The sequence below is a fragment of the Dasypus novemcinctus genome, chromosome 9 (genome assembly GCF_030445035.2).
Source record: "Dasypus novemcinctus isolate mDasNov1 chromosome 9, mDasNov1.1.hap2, whole genome shotgun sequence".
Lineage (NCBI taxonomy): Eukaryota > Metazoa > Chordata > Mammalia > Cingulata > Dasypodidae > Dasypus > Dasypus novemcinctus.
In genome coordinates this window covers 25,210,665-25,225,683 of record NC_080681.1, presented here as the reverse complement: position 1 = coordinate 25,225,683, position 15,019 = coordinate 25,210,665, and the positions used below count along the sequence as shown (strand labels likewise).

Sequence of the window (15,019 nt, the reverse complement as noted above, 5' to 3'; positions counted from 1 at the left end):
AGCATACATTTGGCACCCTTTTTCCATACACCTCCGCTATCAACACAATATGTCTTTGGCATTGATGCAAGGATATTATAGTATTGCTGTTAACCACAGTCTATAGGTCACACAAGTTGTAGTTTTCCCGTGCTTCTCCACATTCCCACCACCCTGCAATAGTGATAGTAACATCTGTTTTAGTTCACAGAAGGACACTTTTGCATTTGTACTCTCAACCACAATTCTCATTACCACTGGGTTCACTGTGTTATTCAGTCCCTAAATTATTCTTTAGTTTTCTTTTTCTTTTTTCCCCCAGACTACCATTTCAGCTGCAATCCCATTTATAAACCAGCTGCTACTCACTATAAGTGTTACCATCAACTCTATCCATTTCCACACTTTTACAGTCAAGTTAATTAAAACTTTTGTATACATTAAGCATCAGTTCTTCTCAACCCTCTTCCGATCTCCTAATAACCTATACTCTAGGTTTTAATTCCATGTGTTTATTCTTCATGTTTAGTCCATATTAATGAGACCATGTAATATTTATCCTTTTGTGTCTGGTTTACTTCACTTAGTATAATGTCTTCAGCGTTCATCGTATGTAACCCAAGTTTATTTCCTCTTCTTGTAGCATAGTATTCCATCATATGTATATACTACATTTTGTTTATCCATTCATTGGTTGATGGGCACTTGTGTTGTTTCCATCTTTTGGCAATTGTGAATAATGCCACTATGGACATCAGTGTGCAGATGTCTGTTCATGTCATAGTTTTTAGTTCTTTGGATATATTACTAGTAGAGGAATTGTTGAGTCATATGGCAGTTCTATATTTAGTTTCCTGAGGAACCGTCAAACTGTCTCCACAGAGGCTGTACCATTTTACAGTCCCACCAGCAGTGAAGGAATGTTCCTATTTCTCCACATCCTCTCCAGCACTTATTCTTGTATGTTTTTATAATAATGGTCATTCTATGCAGTGTTAGATGATACCTCATTGTTGTTTTGATTTGCATTTCCCTAATAGCTAGTGATATGGACCATTTTTTCATATGCTTTTTTGGCCATTGCTATTTCCTCTTTGGATAAATGCCTATTTAAGTCTTTTACCCATTTTTTAATTGAATTGCTTGCTCTTTTATTATTGAGTTATAGGATCTCTTTATATAGAATAGAAATCAAACCCTTATTGGGTATGTGGTTTCCAAGTGTTTTCTCCCATTGAGTGGGCTGCCTTTTCACTTTCTTGATGAAGAATCTTTTGACTCACAGAAGTGTTTAAGTTTGAGGAGGTCCCATTGATCTGTGTTTTCTTTAGTTGCTCATGCTTTTAGTGTAAGATTTAAGAATCCACCACCCTACCACCAGGTTGTGAAGATGTTTCCCTACATTTTCTTCTAGGAGTTTTATGGTACCAGCTTTTATATTTAGGTCATTGATCCATTTTGAGTTCATTTTTGTATAAGGTGTGAGGCAGAGATCTTCTTTCTTTATTTTGGCTATGGATATCCAGTTCTCCCAGCACCATTTATTGAATAGACTGTTCTATCCTAGCTGGGTGGGTTTGTCACGCTTGTCAAAAATCCTTTGGCCATAGATGTGAGGGTCTGTTTCTGAACCATCAGTTTGGTTCCATTGGTCCATGTGTCTATCTTTATGCCAATATCATGATGGTTTTACCACTGTAGCTGGGTAATATGATTTAAAATCTGAAAGTGAGAGTCCTCCATGTTCACTTTTCCTTTTAAAGATGTCTCTGACTATTCAGGGCTTCTTACCCTTTCAGATAAATTTGATAATTGTGTTTTCCATTTGTTTAAAATTTGCTGGTAATGTTTTTATTGGGATTGCATTGAATCTGTATATTAATTTGGGTAGAATTGACATCTTAATGACATTTAGTTTTCCAATCCATGAGCATGGAATGTTTTTCCAATTATTTATATCTTTTTAAAATTTCTTTTAGCAATGCATTGTAGTTTTCTGAATACAAGTGTTTTACATCCTTGGTTAAGTTTATTCCTGAATATTTGATTCTTTTAGTTGCTATTGAAAATGGAATTTTTTCCCTGACTTCCTCCTCAGAATGTGCATTACAACTGTATAGAGACACCACTGATTGTTTCAAGTTGATCTTGTGTCCTGGCACTCTACTGAATGTTTATTAGCTCTAGCAGCTTTGTTGTAGATTTTTCGGGACTTTCTAGATATAGGATCCTATCATCTGTGAATAGTGAAAATTTTACTTCTTCTTTTCCAGTTTGGATGCCTTTTATTTCTTTTTCTTGCCTGCTTGCTCTAGCTAGAACCTCTAGCACTGTACTGAACAATAGTGGTGACAATGGGCATCCTTGTCTTGTCCTTGATCTCAACTGAAAGCTTTCAGTTTTTCATCATTGAGTACATTATTAGCTGTGGGTTTTTCATATAGTCTTTATCATGTTGAGAAAGTTTCCTTCAGTTCCTATCTTTTGTAGTATTTTTCTCAAGAAAGGATGCTGTATTTAGTCAAATACCTTTTCTGCATCAATTAACAAGATCATGTAATTTTTCTTCTTTGATTTATTAATGTGGTGTATTATGCTGATTGATTTTCTTGTTGTGAACCACCCTTGTATGCCTTGTATAAAACCCACTTGATCATGATGCATAATTATTTTAATGTGTTGTTGGATTCGATTAGCAAGTATTTTATTGAGGATTTTTGCATCTGTATTTATTAGAGAAATGGGTCTGAAATTTTCTTTTTTCTTAATATCTTTATCTGGCTTTGGTATTAGGGTGATCATTGGTTTCATAGAATGAGTTTGGTAATGTTCCTTCTTCTTCATTTTTTGGAATAGCTTGAGTAAGATTGGGGTTAAATCTTTGAATGCTTAGTAGAACTCACTTGTGAAACCATTTGATCCTGGGCTTTTCCTTTTGGAAAGCTGTTTAATGACTATTTCAGTCCCTTTCCTTGTGATTGGTTTGTTGAGGTCTTCTATTTATTCTAGGGTCAAGTATAGGTTGTTTGTATGTCCTAGGAATTTTTCCATTTTGTCTACATTGTCTAGTTTTTTGGCATGAAGTTGTTCATAGTATCCTCTTTTTTTTTTTTTAGATTTATTTATTTGTTTCTACCCCCCCCCGCCCCGATTGTCTGTTGTCTGTGTCTATTTGCTGTGTCGTTTTCTTTGTCCGCTTCTATTGTTGTCAGTGGCACGGGAATCTGTGTTTCCTTTTGTTGCATCGTCTTGTTGTGTCAGCTCTCCATGTGGGTGGCGCCATTCTTAGGCAGGCTGCGCTTTCTTTCGCGCTGGTCGGCTCTCCTTATGGGGTACACTCCTTGCACATGGGGCTCCCCTGTGGGGCAGGGCACTCCTTTCGCACATCAGCACTGAGCATGGGCCAGCTCCACACGGGTCACGGAGGCCTGGGGTTTGAACCACGGACCTCCCATGTGGGACACCCTAATCACTGGGCCAAGTCCCTTCCCCATAGTATCCTCTTATGATCACTCTTATTTCTGTGAGGTCAATAGTAATGTTCCCTTTTTCATTTTTTAGTTCATTTATTTGCATCTTCTCTCTTTTTTTCTTAGTCTAGTAAGGGTTTGTCAGTTTTGTTAATCTTCTCAAAAAACCAACTTTTAGTTTTGTTAATTCTCTCTATTGATTTTTTTAGTTCTCAATTTCATTTATTTCTGCTCTTATCTTTATTTCATTCCTTCTACTTGCTTTGGGATTAGTTTGCTGTTCTTTTTCTAGTTCCTCCAAGTGTATTTAGGTCATTGGTTTTAGCTCTTTCTTCTTTTTTAATGTAAGCATTGAGGGCTATAAATTTTCCTCTGAACACTGCCTTTGCTGTGAACCCCATAGGTTCTGATATGTTGTGTTCTCATTGTCATTTGTCTCAAGGTATTTATTGATTTCTCTTGAAATTTCTTCTTTGACCCACTGATTATTTAAGCATGTGTTGTTTAATCTCCATATATATGTGAATTTTCCCTTTTTCTGCTGCTTGTTGATTTTCAGCTTTATTCCACTGTGATCAGAGAAAGTGCTTTGTATAATTTTAGTTTTGTTGAATTTATTGATATCTGCTTTGTGACCCAACATATGGTCTATCCTGGAGAAAGATCCAAGAGCACTTGAAAAAAACATGTATCCTTTTGTTTTGGGGTACAATGTTCTGTATATGTGTGTTAGGTTTAGTCCATTTATCATAAGATTCAAGCTCTCTATTTATCCTCTGTCCAGATGTTCTATCCAGTGCTGAGAGGGATGTATCAAAGTGTCCAACTTTTATTGTAGAAATATCTATTTCTCCCTTCAGTTTTGCCAGTGTTTGCTTCATGTATCTTGGGGCATCCTGTTTAGGTGCATATACATTTATGATTGTTATTTCTTCCTAATAAGTCATCCCTTTTATTAATATGTAATGTCCTTGTCTCTAATAACAGTTTTGCTTTTAAAGTCTATATCATCTAATATAAGTATAGTTACCCCAGCTTTTTTTTTGGTTACTGCATGCATGGAATATCTTTTTCTAACCTTTCACTTTCAATCTATTGGATTTCTTGGGTCTAAGGTCAGTCTCTTGCAGAAAGCATATAGATGACTCATATTTTCTTATCCATTCCACCAGTCTATGTCTTTTGATTGGGGCATTTAATCCATTAATGTTCAATGTTATTACTGTAAAGGCAGTTCCTATTTCATCCATTTTGATCTTTGAGTTTTATCTGTCATTTTATTTTCACCACTTTTTGACACTTTTAGTTACTGTTACTGATGCAGTCATCATTTCTAGACTCTCTTCCAAGCTTCTCTCTCCTGTCTTTTCTTTTCAGGATGCAGAACTCCCTTTAATATTTCCTGCAAAGTCAGTCTTTTTGTTTTAAACTCTCTCAATTTCTGTTTATCTGTGAATAGTCTAATCTCGCCCTCATTTTTGAGACATTATTGCCAGATATAAAATTCTTAGCTGGCAGTTTTTCTCTTGCAGTATCTTAAATATATCATACCACTGCCTTCTTTTCTCCATGGTTTCTCATGAGAAATCAGCACTTAATCTTATTGGGTATCCTTTATGTATGCATTGCTTTTCTTTTGCTGCTGTCAGAATTCTCTCTTTATCTTTGGCATTTGACATTCTGATGAGTATGTGTCTCAGAGTTGGTCTGTTTGAATTTATTCAGATGGGAGTATATTGTGCTTCTAGGACATGGATATCTCTGACCTTCAGTAGGGTTGGGAAATTTCCACCATTATTTCTTCAGATATTCCTTCTGCCCCTTTTCCCTTCTCTGCTCTTTCTGGGACACCCATGACACTTACATTTTCACATCTCTTGCTCTCATTTAGTTCCCTGGGACCTAATTCAATTTTTTTCATTCTTTTCTTCATGTCTTCTTTTGTATGTTCACTTTCAAAGGCCATGTCTTCAAGGTCACCAATCCTTTCTTCTGCTTCCTCAAGTCTGCTGTTATATGCCTCCAGTGTATTTTTAATTTCATTTATTGTGCCTTGCATTCCCATAATATCTGCTCTTTTTCTATGTATGCTTTCAAATTCTTCTTTGTGCTCCCCCCATGTCTTCTTAATAGCCTTAATCTCTTTAGCCATCTCATTGAATTTATTAAGGAGATTGTTTGAACATCTGTAATTAGTTGTCTCAATTCCTTTATATCATCTGCAGGCTTATCTTGTTCCTTTAACTGGACCATATCTTCATGTCTCTTGGTGTGGATTGTAATTTTTTGTTGGTATTTTCGCATCTGGCTTGCTAGACATACTTATTCTAGATGCAGTTGCTTCCTTTAATTTAGGGCTTCCTTGTTTTTTTCCCTTGCTCATTGTGTAGTAGGAGTCAAGGATGTAGTTGGTGCTCTAAGCTATGGAGGCTGAAGCTGCCCACGTTGCCTCAGGAATTGAAGCTTCTTCCACCTTTCTCCTCTGCCAGGGGTAGGGACAGGGCTGCAGCCATGTATAATAATCCAAGTTGGACAGAACAACACTGTCTGTACTTGGCCAGAGAGACTGATGAAGCTTCACACCTCTTCCTCCCCTACCTTGGGTGAGGATGGAGCTGTAGTTTTGGGCAGTAGTCTATGCTGTTTGAGTCCAAAATGATCACAGTTGCCTGGTAAACTGACATAGTAGAAGACACCCTCCCTGCTGAAATAGGGATGGACCCTCTGGAGTACCCAACAGTCTAATCCATGTGGGCCAAATATGCCTGTATTTGCCGCCAAGAGTCTGAGGAAGCACCAGCCTCCTCCTATCCTATTGGGTGATGAGGTTGATTCTGTAGGTGCCCAACAGTTCAGACCCTGTAGGCAAATAGTACTTGCCATTGTCTGGAGAGGCTGTGGAGACACCAGACTCCTCCTTTCCTATTGGGGAGTTAGGGTGGATCCACAAGTACTCACCAATCCAGGTTGTGTGTGCTAAAAGCAAACACAGTCCATCTCTTGTCCTATTGGGGATGGGCGTGGAGCCACAGGTACCCAGTGGTTAGGTTTGTGCAGGCCAAAAGTGCCTGCAGTTGCCCTGAGAGACTGCGGGAACACCAGCCCCCTCCTATCCTCCGGGGGAACAGAGTTGGAGATAGACTCGAAGGCACTCAAGAAACCAGTTTGTGTGGGCTGAACATACCTGTGTTGCCTGGAGAGGCTAAGGATACCCAGCTCCTTTCCTATCCTCTTGCAATGCTGGAATGTCCAACTATTCAGTCTGTGCCAGCAGAGAGCACTTGCAGTTGCCTGGAGAGCCTGATGCAGGTTTCCTCTCTGCTGAAGGTGGGGCTGGAGCCTAAGCTAGGGCTGCAGTCTGATCTGGGTGGAAAGAAACCGGTCTCTAATGTCACTATGATTGCCAGTCAGCCAGGCTTCCCGTCATGCTGGAAGTGGAGTCAAAATGGTGACTACTGGACTCTTTCCATCTTGGACAGGCTCAAACTCTAGCTGTTCCTAGGATTATATTTTAGAAGTCACTGTACAACTGTCTCTTCCTCCATCATTTATGGGAAATGGAGCTTCCAACTCCAGCCACAGAATAGTTCCTGAGGCAGCTTGCACCACTGGAGTAGGATGGGCACTGGCCTCTGTGACGAGATTTGCAATTTCCCAGAGAGGTGATGTAGGTCCTCCCAGCTTCCTCCCTGACAGAGGTGGGGCAGGGATTTCAGCTAGAGTTAATCCAGTCCGGAAGGAAAGAAGCAGTCCCTCCCAGCACTGTAATCTTCAGCTAGCCCCACTTTCCCTCATGTCAGGGGCAGAATCAAAATGGAGGCTACCAGCTTCCTTCTGACCTGGACTGGCTCAAAATTTAGCTGTTCCTAGGATTATACTTTAGTCTGCCAAATTTACTAATCAATAGCTGAAGTCGGTGCCACACCGTGTTTTCCTTCCCCTTTTTTTGGGGAAATGGAGCTTCCAACTCCAACCACAGAATACCTCCCAAGGCGGCTTGTGCCATGGGCGCCAACCTCTGCAGTGTGGAGGACTCTGATCATGAATCTTCTCTGTAGGTGGGCAGTCCCCTTCGTCCATACTTTCAAGGATGTTACAGGATATTCTTCTGGTCTCCTAGGGCCCCGAAACAGATGGTTTAGATAGCTCTGGGTCATTACTAACTGCCCTGTGTACAAGCTGACTCCAGGAGCTCCTTACTCTGCTTCCATCTTGGCTCCACCCCGGTCCCTCACTATTGAGTTTTGAGTTACTGTTTTAGATTTGTCAGTTTGTAGTTCGCGAATGCTTTGTCCCAGTCCATAGCTTGTCCTTTCTTCCCCTTAATATGTTCTTTTGAAGAGCAAAAGTTTTTAATTTGGATGCAATCCAATCTGTCCGTTTTTCCTTTTAAGGATTGTGCTTTTGGTGTCGTATCTTAGCTATGATATTCCGTATCTGCCTGCCTTTCCAGTTTTCAGGATTGCACTTTACCTTGTGACCTTGTTACCTCAATTCTCTGATGAATCTAAGAAGAGTTGCTGGTTTTCTATTTAAAGCTTCTTTTCTTATTGTGAGAATGGAAGTGATGACTTCCAGACTCTACATGTCAGACAGAAAATCAGAAGTTCCTATGAGCCCTTTCAATCTGAGGCTTCTCTCACTTCTAGGAAATTTATCATCCTTATTTCTTCAGTTATTTCCTCTGGACTCTTTCCTCTTTCTGAGAGTCCTGTTATCTCGATACCAACTTATTTCTATCCCATAGCTTTTAAGTATTATGTTATCTCTTTATCCATTCCTGCTGACTCTGGAGTGTTCTTCTATCTGATCTTCCTTCTCATTAATTCATTCTTCAGCTGTATTTATATACTGTTTAATACCCCCCCCCATGTCTGCTTATTGTCTCTGCTCATTGTCTCTGCTTGTTGTCTGCTGGTCTTATTTAGTAGGCACGAGGAACTGAACCCAGAACCTCCCATGTGGGAGGCGAGCACCCAACTGCTTGAGCCACAACCACTTCCCCTATTTAGTCCTTTTATTCTTTTCTTTTTTCAACTGTTATTAATTTCAGATCTAATATTACCACGTGGCCATTTTAATGGTTTTTTTGTTCTTTCATATTAATAATATCTTCCATTATCTCTTTAAGGATTTTTATTTTGCTCACTTTATATTATTGGTTAATTTATTTCAATAATTCTGTATCATGTAGATTATGTTGCTAAGCCTCTCTCTCTTTTATAGTGACTTTATGCCTCTGGTATCTAATATTTTCCCCCATAAGCTTGTTTCCCTTGGATAATGAGCTATATGTACAGTACTAGAAGGAAGCAGTCTCCTTAGGTGGTAACACACCAGCCTTAAGGTCATAGGAAAAATAAAAGCCCAACAATGATTGGTCAGCCCCCACCTGTTTTCCTCAGTTTCTCCCACGTGTTCTCTTATTTGTTCAGATTAACACTTCACCTGTACTTCTGTTGTTTTTTTCAGAGTTGATTTTGGGGGAGGGAACCATTGTCCTGGGATACTTTGCCATCTCATCAGAAACTGCAAAAATAGATTTTTCCTGAACTTTCTTGTGCATTTGAAGCAACCTACTCATTCATAGATATTTTAACTTATGCACTTCTTTTGTGTGTTCCTGTGGCTTTGTCGCTAAATCTCTGAGAATAAAACCACTGGACATTTATAATCCAATTACTATCATATATTTAATATTAAATAAATTAAAAGGCTCTTTGCCGTGTATATTATTTGACGAATGTCCAGAGGCTAGTAACTTCTGTCCCTAGCTCACAATACGGTAAGTAGGATCTACACCTACCTTTCAAGGTTGATATGAAGATTCAGTGAAAGGTATGTATGTTAAAGCTCTTACAACATACATAGCACATAATGCACTAAGTCTGCTGTGTATGAGTAGGCAACAAAGTGCAATAACAATAGGTGACATAAATTGATTCTTTTTTTTTTTTTTAATTACCAGGACCAGGAATAGAACCTGGGACCTCATACGTGCAAGGCCAACAATGCTAAACCACCTAGCCACATCAGCTTCCCTGAGTTGGCTCCCTCATCTGTTTGCTAGTTGTTTGCTTGTAGTCTGCTCATTGTTTTTGCTCATCTGCTCATCGTTTGTTTGTTTGTTTTTGTTTTTTTTATTTTATCTCCCCTTCCCACAACCCCTGTTGTCTGCTCTGTGTATCCATTCACTGTGTTCTTCTGTGTCCACTTGCATTATCCTGTGGCACTGGAAAACTGCGTCTCTTTTTTGTTGCATCATCTTGCTGTGTCAGCTCTCCATGTGTGCGGCACCACTCCTGGGTAGGCTGAGCTTTTTGCGTGCAGGGCGTCTCTCCCTGAGGGGCACGCGCTCCTTGCACGTGAGGCTTCCCTATGCCAGGGACACCCCTGCGTGGTGTGGCAGGGCACTTCTTGCGCGCATCAGCACTGCACATGGGCCAGCTCACCGCACAAGTCAGGAGGCCCTGGGTTTGAAACCTGGACCTCCCATGTGGTAGGCAGATGCTCTATCCATTGAACCAGATCTGTTTCCTGGTTTGTTTTCTTTAAGAGGCACTGGGAACCGAACCCTGGACCTCCTGTGTGGGAGGTAGCTCAACTGCTTGAATCACATCCTCTCCCGATTCATTCCTTTCGTAAAACTATTTGGAAATAGATTTTAAGAGATCTAAAAGTCTTTGTATGTTTATTTTCATTTTTTCCACTTCTGGGAATCTTGCCCACAAAATAACCTAAAATATACAAAAAAACATTTATTTAATGACATTGATCATAACAGTGTTTATAATTACAAAAAAGAAGGAAACCATCCTTACGTCTAACAAGAAATGTTTATTGACTTGAACAAAAACATCTATTGATTACAAATTGTAAATATTAAGGACTATGAAATGTATCAATGTCTAGACTTCTACATGAAATAGTTGAATCTAATATATTTATGAAAATAGTATTATATGAGAAGACAGTAAGGTAATATATAAATGTAACAGTTTTAGAGTAATAGGATTTGGGCACTTTTTGCACTTTTTATTAAGCAATCTTTTTTTTAACATAAAGTGATTTTTTTAAAAAAATGATCCTTCCTAGATAATACATTAACTCACTGGCAAATTTTGATGTAGACTGCAGACGTAAATGTTTTAAATTATTACATTTTAAGTATTAACTATTGTCATTAAATTAATTATTGTAGTGGTAACATACAGATCTTGTACCCAATTATTAGCTGATGAGAATCTCTGATAACTTTTTGATCCTTAACTAAGAGAAGTTGATAGAAATAGATTTTATATTTAAAGACATTTTTAATACCCCTGAATTTTTTTAGTTTTTAATTTTAATTATAAGTCATTTCAACATGCAGAAAATAATGTAAATTATATACCTAGCTTAAAATTAGGTGTTTGGGGAAATGGACTTGGCCCAGTGGTTAGGACATCCGTCTACCACATGGGAGGTCCGCGGTTCAAACCCCGGGCCTCCTTGACCCATGTGGAGCTGGTCCACATGCAGTGCTGATGCGTGCAAGGAGTGCCGTGCCACACAGGGGTGTCCCCCACATAGGGGAACCCCATGCGTAAGGAGTGCGCCCCGTAAGGAGAGTTCCCAGTGCGAAACAAAGTGCAGCCTGCCCAGGAATGGCGCCGCACACACGGAGAGCTGACGCAACAAAAAGAGACACAGATTCCCGTGCGCTGACAACGACAGAAGCGGACAAAGAAACAAGACCCAGCAAATAGACACAGAGAACAGACAAACGGGGCGGGGGGGGGAGAAATAAATAAATCTTCAAAAAAAAAAAAAATTAGGTGTTTGACTGTATTTTCTTTAGCTCTTTCTTACTTGTTTGAAAATAAACAGATCATTATAGTTCTAGCTAAAGCTTCATCTGTCTCCTCCCACTCTAAAATTAACCACTAAACTATAATAGGGTTAAAAACCAGATATGTTTTTGTACTTTATGTGTTTATGTGAGTGTATGAGTGTATAAATTACACATGATAAATATTTTGAAACATATTTTATATATGTAATTTATATATATTATAAATTATCCAATTTATGTATTTTAAATTTTAACACATTTACGCAAATTAGGCATTCATAGTTATATATATTAATATTATCTATGCTTTAAATTAAACAGAAAAATTACCTTGTTATATATATTCTTTTGCAGCTTGTTCATGCAATCATTTTGTTTTGGTAATTTCTCCATTTTGATACAGCAAATCCAGTCATTCTCAATACTGTAGACAGTCTTCCATTATGTGAATAAATCAGAGTTAAACCATTCCTCTATTGAATAACAGTTCAGTTCATATTTTTGCTAATACAAGCAGCATTGCAACAAATACCCTTGTCCGTGTCTCCTAGTGCACATAGACAAGTGTTCCTTTAGCGTATATAGCTAAAAATTAAATTTCTTTCTATAAGACAGAATATGTACATCTTCAACCTTTGAGGTATTATCAAACTGCTCTCCAGAGCAATTGTCCCAGTTTATCATGTTCTTTTGAAAATTATAATCGTTTTATTTTATGTTTTAGGTTTTAATATAACTGCAGGAGTTGGTAATGAAACAGGATTTGTATATGGAGGCAATCATTTAAATTGTGGTACGTGGATGGATAAAATGGGAGAAAGTGACAGAGCTAGAAACAGAGGCATCCCAGCTACTCCACGGTAGTGTTTATTTTATAGTGCTTTGTAATTATACCCTTTTTAAAGAATTAAATTACATACTTGTGTAATCTTTTATTCTATTAACCATGAAGTCTTATTAAATCCTTCAAAATCAGTCCCTCTCTCTGTCCTTCTGTTCCTCCTTCCCTTCTCTCTCTCTCTCTACCTTCTTCTACTCCTTCCCTCTCCTCCATTATATGTACACACAAGCCTCTTGATATAAGTCATCAAGTAAACCTATCTCTTCTCTTCTAGACATTCTCATGGATTGATTCTCCACAAGCACCTTAAAGAAGTTTTAAGATTCCTTATCCCAGCGGTTAAGACATTTTTTTTCACTTTGACTGCTTTCATTGTAAACGTTTCATTCTGCCCAATCTTTTCTAGATATGGGGGGAAAAAACTAATTGTCCTGCCCTTTATAAATTCATTTTACTCCTTGAACCTTATTATAACCTGATTTTTCCTATCTTCTATCCAGACAAACTATTTTCTTATTCTAAATTTTATCTTCAATCAGAATTGTCCAAAAAATAATTACTTACTAATAGCTCTTTAACAAACTCACAAATATTATATCAAACTGTTATGTTCACCTTTCTTGGCTTTCTCTGACCCTATATCGCATGATTGCTGTCTTTTCTCTAGTTCTCTAGTCTCATTATTCTCTTATTTCTTACTACTACTTTTCCTCTTACTCCAGAGTCCCCATTCTAAGTCATAGAATTTTTAAAATTCTATTAAGCTTGTTATGGCAAAATAATATGTGGGATTTCTTATATGATGCAATATATATCCATATGAAGTAAGGTTTTTAAATAATTGTTTTATGACACATTCATTATATATTTCACCAAGTGTTTACTGAATGTTCTTTAAGTAGTGCTTAAGAGACTCACACAGAATAATCTTTATTTTAATTTTAGAGATGGTTCTGCTGTAGAAATTGTGGGCCTGAGTAAATCCGCTGTTCGTTGGTTGCTGGAATTATCCAAAAAAAATATTTTCCCTTATCATGAAGTCACAGTAAAAAGAAATGGTAATCTGTTCATTTTATTTATTTAAAAAATCTTTAAACATACTTTCTTATTCTTAGCCTATTTAACCATCATTAGATGATTAAACTAATCAACTAATATTAAAAATCCCTTAAGATTAAGGGGAAAGAAAACCATTAATTTACTAGTATGAAAATTATTACAAACCTGGTTTTTAATCATATTTTTATAACAACTTTGAGCTAAGATAAGATAAGCACCTTAGTTTTTGCCTTACTGTGCTTTTTTTTGTCCAACTGTTAGTAAGTTGTGTTTCTGTGAGCAGTCTTGAAATCTTTATACCCCTTTTCTAGAAGACTGCTGTCCTGTAGAAATATTATTGGAACTATATACATAATTTTAAATTTTTTAGTAAAGAGGTTTGAGCGCCTGCTTCCTATGTATGAGGTCCTGGGTTCAATCCTCAGTGCCTCAAATAAATAAAAAGAAAAAGAAAGGAAGATAGATAGATAGATAGATAGATAGATAGATAGATAGATAGAAAAGGTGAGATTAAGTATAATATATTTTAACTCAATATGTGCAAAATATTTCAACATGTAATCAATATAAAATTATGACTATTTTTCTTTCTTTTGGAGGATGCTAAGTTTCAAAATCTAGCGTGCATTATATACTTACAGCACATCTCCATTCTGGCCGCATTTCAAGGGCTCAGTAAGGGTAGCTTTATCAGACCTATCAGAGTGATACTGATAAAGACAAATCAGAGATTATTTTGCTAGACCACAACCTTGTTTAGTAATATAATAAAAGATAATTTTAGTTTCAGGCTTGTGTCCTTCTGAAGATGCTGACACTTTGAAAAAGTGGATAATTTATTACCTTCTGGTAAATAATAATAGGCAAACTCAGTAAATCTTTGGCTGTAGCTAGACATGTAGATTACTTTGAATATTTAAAACTCCTGTGTCTTTTATTATGTTTTAGGAAAGGTTGTACAAGTTTCATATGATGAATGGAACAGAAAGATACAAGACCACTTTGAGAAGCTATTTTATGTTTCAGAAGACTTTTCAGATCCTAATGAAAAGCATCCTAATCTGGTTCACAAACGTGGCATATACAAAGATAGTTATGGAGCTTCAAGCCCTTGGTGTGACTACCAGCTCAGGCCTAATTTTACCATAGCAATGGTTGTAGTAAGTGATGTATTTTTTATTTTTAAAGTTCGAAGATGTTGAGATAAGGATAACTTAATTCTTCATTCCCATTTTTATTCAGATCTAATTAATTGCTGAAAACTATATTGTTTACTTGCTAGTTTTATGTGCTTTTCTAAAAAAGTATGACGCATACCACCCAAAACCTATATAACACTGAATATCAAAAAATAGAAAATAATAGGTGATAGCTAATTGCTTCCCAGCTCTTTTCACATCATGACACACCCAAGAAAATGATATTTTGTACAGCACATTGTGCTAAATGGATTAGGCTGCTTCAATTAGCCATAGACTTTTGACCCCGCTGCCTTGAAAACTGTGGGTATCTATTTTTTGTCCCATTGTACCCAAATTTGCAATGCTAATGTGCAACGACCAGTGTTTCAGCACATTAATTGGGCAGCTTTTGACTAGTAAACTAATGTGGGTATATTAAACTCACAACTTACTTTCTTTGCTGTACTTAGTTCTATCTAGTCAAGATTTGTAGCTTTTCTCCTTAAGCTCATTAGTCTGAAAATAAAGGATAGCAAATTAGAGAAGTAATGTGCTCTTCTCTTCCTGCCTAGCTGTTCCTCCTTTATCAAAAAAAGAGTATGAATCATTGTAGTATAAATTATAGAGTAAAAAATGCAAGCTACATAAAGTTAGC

The 15,019-nt window shown here is 37.3% G+C and overlaps 1 protein-coding gene across 4 annotated transcripts in view; it reads left to right on the top strand.

Annotated features, from left to right (window-relative positions):
- AGL (amylo-alpha-1,6-glucosidase and 4-alpha-glucanotransferase) overlaps nucleotides 1-15,019 on the top strand; it is a 94,410-nt gene that overhangs the window by 67,614 nt on the left and 11,777 nt on the right. For all 4 annotated transcript variants that reach the window (XM_058303131.2, XM_058303133.1, XM_058303132.1 and 1 more), the window contains exons 28-30: nucleotides 12,008-12,143; nucleotides 13,070-13,182; nucleotides 14,132-14,343. In XM_058303131.2, the coding sequence (XP_058159114.1) occupies nucleotides 12,008-12,143; nucleotides 13,070-13,182; nucleotides 14,132-14,343 (461 nt within the window). The remainder of the gene's footprint in view (nucleotides 1-12,007; nucleotides 12,144-13,069; nucleotides 13,183-14,131; nucleotides 14,344-15,019) is intronic.